The sequence below is a fragment of the Dioscorea cayenensis genome, chromosome 5 (assembly GCF_009730915.1).
Source record: "Dioscorea cayenensis subsp. rotundata cultivar TDr96_F1 chromosome 5, TDr96_F1_v2_PseudoChromosome.rev07_lg8_w22 25.fasta, whole genome shotgun sequence".
Lineage (NCBI taxonomy): Eukaryota > Viridiplantae > Streptophyta > Magnoliopsida > Dioscoreales > Dioscoreaceae > Dioscorea > Dioscorea cayenensis.
The window spans coordinates 13,710,579-13,722,099 of record NC_052475.1 but is presented as its reverse complement, the minus strand read 5'-3'; the positions used below and the strand labels follow the sequence as shown (position 1 = coordinate 13,722,099).

Sequence of the window (11,521 nt, the reverse complement as noted above, 5' to 3'; positions counted from 1 at the left end):
AAAATACCAATGGAAGGGAAAACCTTGATCAAGAATCCCTCTTTGGAGAAAAACAAGATGGATGAATTTGAGAATTAAAATATGATGTTAGCTGAGGCTTTAGTCCACTAGAATCTAAATTCGACTACCCCAAAACCTCCGTAGTGTAGCCCTAATCCCATACAGATTCCTCAATGTGGAAGATACCCCTATGATGTCATTGGATACAAAGAATCTTGGCTAGGGTAACCCTAATGCTCTCTTGGCTAGAGCTAAACCCTAATCCCCGTGGGGATTACTGACACACAGAGCTTTCGGAGTGTTGATGCATTGAATTCCCCTTCAATCTATGTGTGACCTAATACATGCAAGCATCCCACTCTATGATCATCATTCATCAATCAAAACCTATGAAACCCCTCAATTGTAGGGTGAACATGAAAACAATAGATTAAAACCAAATTAAAACATGCCAATAATCAATTGAGAATTAAAGTATCATCCATACAAGTTTCCTGCAAGGTTCACCAGAGCCCGGTGGGTTTGGGAGTTTAGTTCAATATTAAAAGAGGAGAAAGCAAGAAATACAAATTGATAATATAAAATTTTATTGCAAACTCCCTATTCCGTCAACTAATGGTGGCGATAAGACCTCGCCTGATCCATGCTGTCGAGTTCTTGATATTCCCCTCGAGTTCCACCCTCTCCTCCCCTCGATTCTAGCTTGAATCAACTTCTCCAAAAACCCTAAGTCCATATTTTATATTTTTCCAGGTGTGCGAGCAAGCATGTGGCCACATAGAGCCCGCACGGGACTTGAATTGGGGCTCAAAATCGTGAACTAAGTGCACTTGGGTGGAGGATGTGTGCGGGTGTTGTGCGACCGCACGAGGGCCACATGGGCCTCTACCCAAATTGTGTAGGTGCCATGCGGCCGCACAACCCCCCATCCTGGATCATCCGGCTGCATGAAGGCTACACGGTTCACTACTATAGTGCTCTATCTCTAAATTTGCCTCCTCCTCGCCAGGTGCTTAGGGACACGTGTGAGCTTCAAATATGATTGATTTGTCTTCCAACACACTTCAGAAAATACTTTTCCGAGCTCTAAATGATCATCCAATGTCTTGAAATAAAATTAATGCAAAAAGTGCGCAAATAGGCATTAGTGTTGTGAAAAATGCATGAAAGTATACAAAACATATCAATGAGATATAGTGTATTTTGATGTTTATCAAAATCAAGCAATAATTCCTAGTCCTCTTTAATTAGGGTGTTAATGTGCTATTATGTCATATATAATAGACTTATTTTCCATCCTCTTCTTTAGAGGGGCATTGGTGAAGAATGATTTCCATATAACTTGCTTCTTTTTCTTGCCCACCCTTTCTACTACAAGGACTATATTGTATCGAAAAAATAACTAGGATAAAGGATAATAGAGATAATTGCGTTGCATTAGATGTCTTGGTGTTAGAAAAGTGATTTTTATTTGTGTTAATATATAACAGGAAGGGGGAGTCACTAGGCTTCCTAAGCAAAGACGTAAATCATGATTATCCTTTCATAAGCTATGCAGTCAAACATACACAAGAATAAAGTGGCCAAAACTTATACCATCCCACACGTACATGCCACTACTACATGCACAAGAATGCACATGTCACGCCCCGAACCTAGAGTATTGACAAACGGCCACATACCTATAAAGTCGTGACCAAGTAGGCACGCAAGGCCCCAAAACCTGTCTCACACTAGATAAAACAACTTTTAACAAAGACATTAACTTTTAAAAACAACATAGAGGCACAATGCCCGAAATATGACTAAAACAAATAACAAGTGTCTCACATGACATTAAACATAAGATAGAAGTTCTAAGTTCACAACAAAGAAAGTTTATTAACTTGATAAAGATCTAGAAGGCGACTTGCTCAGCGACCCCTCTAAGATGTCCACCACCCAACCCTACTCCTGATCTGCAAAATAGAGAGAACAACTTAATGAGCTTGGGAGCCCAGTAAGCAACCACTAAAAATATCGGGATCACAAAATGTTCAATAATTTCCAAAAAAATATACAAAGTGTAACATAGTGAAATAATATCAAAAAGAAACCCAGAATTAGAAATAATTCAAAACAAATTTATTTTACCAAAATGACATTCATATAAGTCCCCCAAACAACTAATGCCAAAACAAAATATTATAACTCATTTATTTAAACTCGGCGACCCGAGTCAGATTTCAGAATTCATAGGTTTACCCTCGGTGACCCGAACCAGAATATCAGAAGCCGTTATTCTTCACCGACGCAATGGTGCGAAACTATAGTTTCTATGTCAGAAGTACGTGTCGACAAGGTCATTGTTTAACCCCCAGTGACATGGTTATTGCATAGTTAATTGGGGACTACGAGTTTCTATACAAAAATATATCAATATGTCCAAAATTATTATCAACACAACAATACTAGATAACACATTTAGAAAAACAATAATTAAATAGCCAATATGTGACAACTTCTATTAATATATAATCAACACTGTCTGCATGAACAAGATTATATAATTATATATATATATATATATATATATATATATATATATATATATAATTTCTGAAACAATTCCACATTCAACAACATTTCATTCTTTTCTTTTAATAATTTGATAAAACTAAAATAAAATAAACAACTGACGAGCAAATCAAAACTCAATGTCAGGTTGACAAATATATATATATATATATATATATATATATATATATATGATCCGTACTATACTAAAATAACATCAATTAATATCATCAACATATTGTAAGTAATCATCAATAGACAAATAATAATAATAATAATCAATAAATAATTTGTGAATAATATGAGGATGTTTTTTTTTCTCTAAACAGTAAAATCCAAATTAATTAAATAACTAAGTAAACCATTTTCAAAAATCAGAAATTTGCATATACATATATACACAGATTTATATGTGGTTTACTTACCTGGCTAGCTAACACCAAAAATTACAAACACCCCAAAATCAGGTTTCCGCAGAATATCCTATAATTGAGAGCACATCCTAAAGGTATTAAGACACTAAACATGCTAAAAATACACAGGGATATACAGTGGATCAAATTCCTACACTAACTATGATAATACCTAAAACATCCAACAATCCAATATATACATATATTTTAACAACTTATTTACAGAACTTTCACTATTCCTTATAAAACTTAAACAAATATAATACCTTAAACAATTAATCAATCCATATATATAGATATATATATATATATATAAGCAGACTGCAGAACCTAAACCATTTTAGTTTCGTCCATTAAAATTCGGTAGAACTTTCTATTTACAAAACTATTCATCATTTTAATAAAAAGCAACATATTTTATAAATATAAACAATATAACTTTACTCTGAACACATGAAAACATTCTAACCTATCAACTTAATATATATATTCTAACCTATCAACTTAATATAAATATATATATATATATATATATATATATACTGTATGTGGTGGACGCCAGCACAATACACTCAAGTCCACAATCAAATGTAAATTTAAAAGAAAACAGAACTTAGAAAATTTGATTTTATTTTTTAAACATAGATAACTTGTGCATGAACGACGAAAGTAAAAACAATTAGCAAATCAATAAAAAGTCTCACTGTGTACTGTGTAACATCCTAATTAACAAACCGGTTTAATTCTGAGATAACCAAACCACTAAGCACATAATATAACCCCTAAATAAGAACATTAGATAATATCACGACAAGATCTAGGAGATAAATAGAATTTCACCACTTAACCCTAGATCTAGGAAGAGAACGCTTACCTCACAATAACAATGACACAACCTTGACGAAGAGGCCTATCTCCGTCCTCGCCGCCGGCACCACACACCAAAAAGAAAAAGAAGAAAAAGGAAAGAGGCAAGATCTCTCATTCTTTCTTGGTACAAACAAGAGACTATATTGGAAGAAACAAAGACATGGCGGTTAGGGTTTGAAAACCTTAATAAAATATAAAGATTAAGAAAAAATTAATAACAAGGGTTTTTCTTTTCCTTTTCCGTAACCGCCATCCATGCAAAATAAATGATTTAAATTAAAAAAAAATGCGTGGGGCCCACAGCACATCTTATACCTAGTTTTCATTGTTGGATGCAAGGAAAGCATTATCTTTCTCCTCTTCTTTGAATATAGCATGCTTATTATTAAGTATAGCTTTAGAAGTTCACAGAGTTTACTAGAGGCAATTTTGTCTTTGGTTGTATTGCATCTTAGAAAGATCTTTATGCAATGGTTTTCAAAGTGAAAAAAAATTATAAATTTGTGTTACATTTAATCATCCTTTTGTGTTGTACTTCTCACAGATTTGTATATGAAACAGATGATAAAAAAAGTTCTGTTGTGCTATACTTCACGTTTTCTCATATCAAACCTACCTTTATATTCATTTTGGTGTGATAACTTATAACAAATCCATCATAATCTTTAAACTTGAAAAGAGGAAAGATAAGAACAATGGTTATGGTCTTTTTTGGCTTTTTGTTTCCTAATCAAAACAATTTATTTTTAAGACAAAAATTGAATATAGTAATGTAGTTTTAAATTCAAAAAGGGCATTTATATCTATCTTAGGTGTACATATATAAATACACAGTACTAGTCAAGAAAGAAAGCATTCATTACTAGAAGGACTATCTTGCATACTTGAAACTCTACTCCTAATTTTTTTTCATTAGCAAAAGAAAACCAATCTTTAGATTGCTCAACAAAAATTTATGTCATGAGTTTATGCTACATTAGAAAAGGTCTGTAACAAATGCATAATTACTGCACAATTAAACAGCCAATTAAAAAATGATACATCATATTCTATACAGTGGCATAATAAAGTGTAAATATAGCACCATATATGATTGGATTGCAGTAGATGTTTTGAAGATCCTGATAATAACCATAATGGAAGTATAGCATAATTATATGACTAAGCCAAGAAAGGGTTTAATAGAATTTCCTAGTGTTAAGCTTTTTTAAGGACAACTAGCCATACATGATGTTAAAAATCCATATCATCTGCACTTACTAGTCATTAGAAGTGTGCACCAATCACAAACAACTAGGAGGTCATAAGGCTCAAAACTTTTATATAAACCCCATCCTAATTTAATATAGTATGAGAACAAAAAAAAACAACATAATACATACAATCATTCGAGAAACAACTTTAAAGACAAGTCTATTTCTTGTATAATTTGTACTTTTATTCTTAGTGGTTACATTGAGTATCTTGTTCTCCATTAATGAGAAATCCTATGATAGCACTAAAGAGAAAGCAATAGAAGAGAATCTTCTCAAACTAGTGGATCCATGACACTAAAAATACAAACAAAAATGCATAAAATAGAAAGTGAAAATAATCTACAAATAACAAACAAATGGTGCATAATTCCCATGCCAAAGATTTAATGCTATAACAAAATTTACATGGAAAGTTAAAGATCCCAAGATAACAAAACATAAAATCTATTTGAGCAAACCATCACAAACCTACTCTTTGGCTTCATTATAGAAATATGCAAGTAGATTTAGATCAAGATGCATTAAAGGAAAAGAGAAAATAAAAAATTGTAGAGACATTAATAAAAAGAGATTTGTCTCCATCTCAAGACGAAACAAAATGCCGGAAGACAAATGAAACAAACATAAAGAAGTCAAAATCATGAACACAAGATTGCAAATCATACCAGATTTCTTTAAAAAAAATGCAAATTTGATCCATAAAAGCAAAAATTACAAAACCAAAACCCCAAAACCACGGGCTTTTTCTTTCTTTAGGGAAAAAACCTGAAGATACTTAAATTTTTATGAAACAAACAAACAAACAAACAAAGAAAAAACAAAAACAAGTGAAAAACATGATTCCCGCCTTTAAATTAAAAAAACTAAATTTCCCAAACAAAACACCACAAAATAGAAACTTGCTTCTTCCATCACAAACAAGAACAAAAGAAGAAGAAAAAATATATATTTCTATCAAGTTCAAGTCAGATCTTAAGACAAACACAACACCAAAAAATAAATAAATAAACAAAAAAAGGAAAAACCAAAAAGCAAGCATAGATCCATTCTAGACAGATATTAAGAAAAAACAACGCAAAATCTTACATTGAGCCAAAGTAGGAATGGGGGTGGGGCTGGGCGGGGCGGGGAATGGGATCCCCGTCCCCATCCCCCGCTCTCCACGGGCGGGGATTCCCGTTAAAATTCCCCTGGGAAAAAAATCCTCCCCAGCTGGGATCCCATCCCACGGGGAATCCCCGCCCCGCCCAAAACATTAATATAAAAATTTTCTATAAATAACTATAATATTTCTAATGCATTTGTGTTACACATATGCTAAAGATGCTATATACAATTGAAAAATTAAAAAAATATAATGTATGATGAAATAAAATAAAAAAATTCTCAACCAAAAGTACAACATACACATCATATATAAAATAAAAAAATTCACACAAAAATATTTCTCATAACAAGTCATAATATAATGTTTGATTAAACAACAACATTAAGGTACAAATAATATAAAGTTTAAAACTAAATTATAATTACAAATCCATTAAATAAAAATTCATAATGCAAAAACTAGCACAATAATTTCATGCTTCCATCAATTTGTTTCTTCTTTCTCCAAGTCATTTATATTGAGAATCCAATTCCACTACCACTAAAGCATCTCGACATGATAACTCCTCCTTCAATAATAAACAAAATTGTAAATATATAATAAGATTATAAATAATATCAAGATTAAAGATAAAATTTTATAAAAAAAATCATATTTACCTCATCATTCTCATCCTCCTCTTCATCAAATGTAGAACAAATAGCTTGAATTGTTGACCATAAACAAGAATCTTCAAAAAAATAAAGAAATACATAATAATAACTAAAAAAATATAAACTTAAAAAGAAATACCATATATGTTTTTAATGAAATATATAAATTTAAATAGTTAATAAGTTGTATGAAATAATTGTGAGTTCCATAATAATAACTAAAAAAATATTAACAAATAAATATTTATTGATTATATATATATAATATTATGTTAATGTTGAAATAATCTTTAATAAATATATTAAAAAAATATATAATATATTTTTTTGGGAATCACCTCGGGGACCCTGCCCCTGCCCCAGCTGAGGGGCTAGGGCGAGGAATTTTTTCCCCGCCTCCCCGCCCCCACTCCCCGCCCCCCACCCCCATTCCTAAGCCAAAGATCAAAAGTTTCTAAGTTCTTATGCTAGAAAATAGCTTTGGAACTTTTTAGTTTTTTGAAAGGAAACAAAGTACAGTAACGGGGACTTCAAGTTGTAGGGACAAAGATTTTATTCCTTTCTACAAAAAGTTGTAGGAGAATGTTGACACTATTCAGTACTCCTTTAGCTCAAATTCTCAACAATCAAAAGCAAAACCCTCAAATTGAAAGAGATGCACAGTTCTCCAAGATCTCAATAGTAAAAAAACAAACCTCTTAAAATCGAAGAGATTTATAAAAAAGAGAAGAGAGAGAGAGAGAGAGAGAGAGAGAGAGAGAGGAAAAACTTCAAGATTCTGAACAAGATATCAATGCAAGGATAATCCAAAATGGCAAGGAGATCAAGACACTAGTGGCACAAGATATCAGAAGGCCAGTACTGCTAGAGATATTAGAGGCTGGATGAAAAAAATCATAATGTCGAGGATGGAAGGTGGATGATAGATGGAGAGATCGGGCATTAGGGAAAATGACAAAGTGAAAGTTCAATGAGTTTAGAAAAAACTCTAGAAGTAGAGAAAAGTGAGTTTTTTTAAGGTGGTTCACCTTCCGCACTTCAGTAAAAAATATACTGAAACGTGTTTAGCTCAAAATTCACTTCAGAACAAAAAAACATTGGAAGTGAGGGAAAAATCCACTTTCCCCAAATGAACGCCCTCTAGCCTTGTAAGATTCCGTCTTATAGAAAGATTTTTATACATTTGATACGTGATATTATTTTATATAAATCACTCATAAATAAGAAATATGTTTGATATAAAATACATATAAAAATGTAATTCAACTTCCCCCACTTCCCCAAATGAGAGCCTTCTAATTTTGTAAAATTCTGTCTTAGGGCAAGATTTTTACATTCAATAATTAATATTATTTTATATAAATCATTCATAAATAAAAAATATGTTTGCCATGAAATACATATAAAGATGTAATATTTTCAAAAACATAACATCGTAGTCTTCTATTTATTTAATTTTATTTTTTACCTAGTGAACCCTTGCATGTTTATTTTAGGTGCTTTTGTAAAGTTTAAAAATTAAGTGCCTTCTTTTTCACCATTTATATCTAGACATTTAATATTCTATGTAACTATCTAAGTTAAATATTTAATTTTCTACATGATTTTATTTTTATATCTTCAGTTCTGATCATTTATGAAATAAATTTTTATTCAAATATGTATTTAATTATATAAGTATCATATTTATACAGTAACGAAAAAAGATAATAAAGATTTAGAAATATTCAAATGAGAGGATGAACAAATTAATTTATAATTTAAAAAAATAACCCATAATTTACCACCACAGTACATGTGTAATTTGTATTTTTCTAAATTATAAAATTGTTCTATTTACACACCAAAAGCATATTTGAAAGTACAATTTTCAGAACATGTAAGTAAGAAACAGAAATTTTTTATAGTTTAATTTAACATTTTTTTTTATAACAACTCATGATTAATAACTATATTATGAGTTTGCTTTTTACAAGAGTTAGGAGTTTATTATCTATACATAATTTCAAAATTTTACAAAGATGTATATATATCTTAAATCATGGTAACAAAATTAATAAATAAATTAAATATAAGGACTTTATAATTTTAAAAATTATTATAATTTCATAAACAGTTAATAATAAATTTTAGGGCATCCATGCACCATCATCATCACCATCATCCTCAACTGCCCCCCACAATTAAAAGACCAAAAAGGACACTGGAAAAGAAAGAATCCAGACAAAGACAACAGCAGACACCAGCTCATCACCGTTAGATTCAAACCCAGATCTAATCCAAATCTACCGGTCAATAATGCACCACGCTTACCATCTCTTGACCTTTGGATTCTCTCCACTGTTTATGGCTTGTCCTCATTCCACGTTAACACCTTAGTAACCATCCGATATTTTCCAATCCAACGGCCAAGAATTGATCTCTAAACCCCCAAACCCCTTTAGCCAACCCTCGTTAATTGCTTGCTCCCCTGCTCTTTCCCAGAGAAGACAAACTTTTCTCTCTCTTCTCTCTTCTGTTTGTTTCTCTCTCTAGATTTCAGAATGCAAGAGCCGGCGACGAGCTCCCTCCCTTCCAGCAGTGAGAGGTCCTCTAGTTCCGCTCCTCAGATGGAAACTAAAGAAGGTGTCAAATTTTGGAAGTTTTTCTCTTTTTTTTTGTATTTTTTTTTCAGTGTATTTTTGATCCGTAATTGATGAATTTTCATCAAAAGAAAAGAAATTATGGTATAGGATTTTTTATTTGGGGTGAAAGTAGGTTTTTTTTCTTTTTTTTCTTACATAAAAATGGAATTTTTAGCTGTTTTATTGGTAAAAATGGAAACTTTCGGTGGTGTTGGAATTCAGGAATGGAGAGTGATGAAGAGATCCGTAGAGTGCCGGAGTTCGGGGGGGAGATGGCGGGTCCGTCCACTTCCGGTAGGGAGGCCGGTTCAGCAGCAGGAACGGACCGGGCTCAGGCCGCTACCCAAGCTGGACAGCGGAAGCGTGGGAGGAGCCCTGCGGACAAGGAGCACAAGCGGCTCAAAAGGTGGACTTTTAGGGCTGTAGAATCTATGAACTTTTTGTTTTTTTTTTCTCCAATCCTGTACATTGTGGAGGTGTGTCTTGGGCTATGTTTGATCCTTTGTTTTGTGAATTTTGATGGTTTTTAATAGGTTACTGAGGAATAGAGTGTCAGCTCAGCAGGCCAGGGAGAGGAAGAAGGCTTATTTGAATGATTTGGAGGCTAAAGTTAAGGACTTGGAGAAGAAGAACTCTGAGCTGGAGGAGAGACTCTCCACTCTCCAGAACGAGAACCAGATGCTTAGACATGTATGTATTCAATTTCACCTTCATTTTATTCTTGTATCTCATTATCAAACTTGCTCTTGGAAGTTGATGATTTTCTTGTATGGCATTTTTCAGACAAGGAATTTTCTTCTTTTGAGCACCTTTTTGGATTTGAGCTGATAGTAAAGTGAAAAAAATAATAATAATATAGTTTTTTTATGGTTTTTAATAAATGAGGATCATAGATAAGTGGGCTTTTGTTTGTCATGTTTGTTTCCTTCCTGTGGAGAGAAAATTATCCATTAGATGTTTCCTGCACCAGTAATTAAATTAAGGATTCTAAGAAATGCTCTCTAATGCGCTTGCGATGATATTACATTCATGTGACACCACTGTGTCAGAAACATCCAAGCGTGGTTATTTCTAAACTGGTAGGATCAGTAGTTCTAGCAGGTTGTGATTTAACTACTGAGATTGTGCTTTATGTATTGGTCCTTTGCAAGACAAACTTCTTTCTAAGCAGTCCCACATATTACTGTTTTCTGATACAGCGCACTAGGTTCTTCCACAAAAATCCATGTAATCAAATGTTGACTTGTCTCTTAGATGGGTGTAATTCCTATCCATCATTTGACCTCCAAAAGATGAGCCTTTCTAGTGTGTGCTTAAACTTTATGGTCTTATGACTATTCAATATCATTTCTTTTTTTTTCACAAATGTTTCTGCATTCTGACAATCAACTGTAATATCTGAATCTTTTATTGTTGAAATGGATGCACAAATGAATGATGGAGAATTTAATTTTTTTTCTGCAGATATTAAAAAACACAACAGTGAGTAGGAGAGGAACCAGCAGTGGTGCCTCTGGTGAAGGCTTGTAGAATTAAAAGTCAGAGAAAAGATTAAGTGATGAACTTCGTCAATTTTAGGCAGTTTAGTCAATCTCAGTGTTTAGCAGTGTGAGGTAATCCCCGTCACAGATTGTTGTAGTTCTTGTTGTTTCTCTGTCATGTACCTGTTGTGCACGTGTTCTTCTATTCGGAGTTGAAAGATTAAGAGATTATCTATCATGGTTTGCTGTTGTGAACTCTTTAGTAATGTAATATGATGATTTCACTCTAATGAGATCTAGTGCTTTAGTGGTAATCCTTGAATGAATGAATGAATGAAGACCTGGTAATAAGCTACAAGATTTTCTTTTTCATTTGAAGCAGGAAAGAAGTTGACAAGCTTTTGATTTTTCATTTGAATGCATGCGTGGCTTCTTTATATCTATCATGCAATCTTCATGCAAGCCTGGAATTAGTGATCATGCGCTTTTGTTGGTGAATGACCTACCAACCACAGTGAAAGTACTAGGGCCCATGGCCACCATCTTGAGTAATGCCAGGC

General features: G+C 32.7%; 1 protein-coding gene across 1 annotated transcript; it reads left to right on the top strand.

The window, feature by feature from the left end:
- The first annotated feature begins 9,318 nt into the window (after nucleotides 1–9,318).
- On the top strand, nucleotides 9,319–11,275 carry LOC120260420 (transcription factor HY5-like). Its single transcript, XM_039267897.1, has 4 exons — nucleotides 9,319–9,481; nucleotides 9,703–9,886; nucleotides 10,014–10,170; nucleotides 10,945–11,275. Exons 1-4 carry the CDS (start codon nucleotides 9,400–9,402, stop codon nucleotides 11,008–11,010), a joined length of 489 nt encoding a protein of 162 aa, XP_039123831.1. The 5' UTR covers nucleotides 9,319–9,399; the 3' UTR covers nucleotides 11,011–11,275.
- Nucleotides 11,276–11,521: the final 246 nt, after the last annotated feature.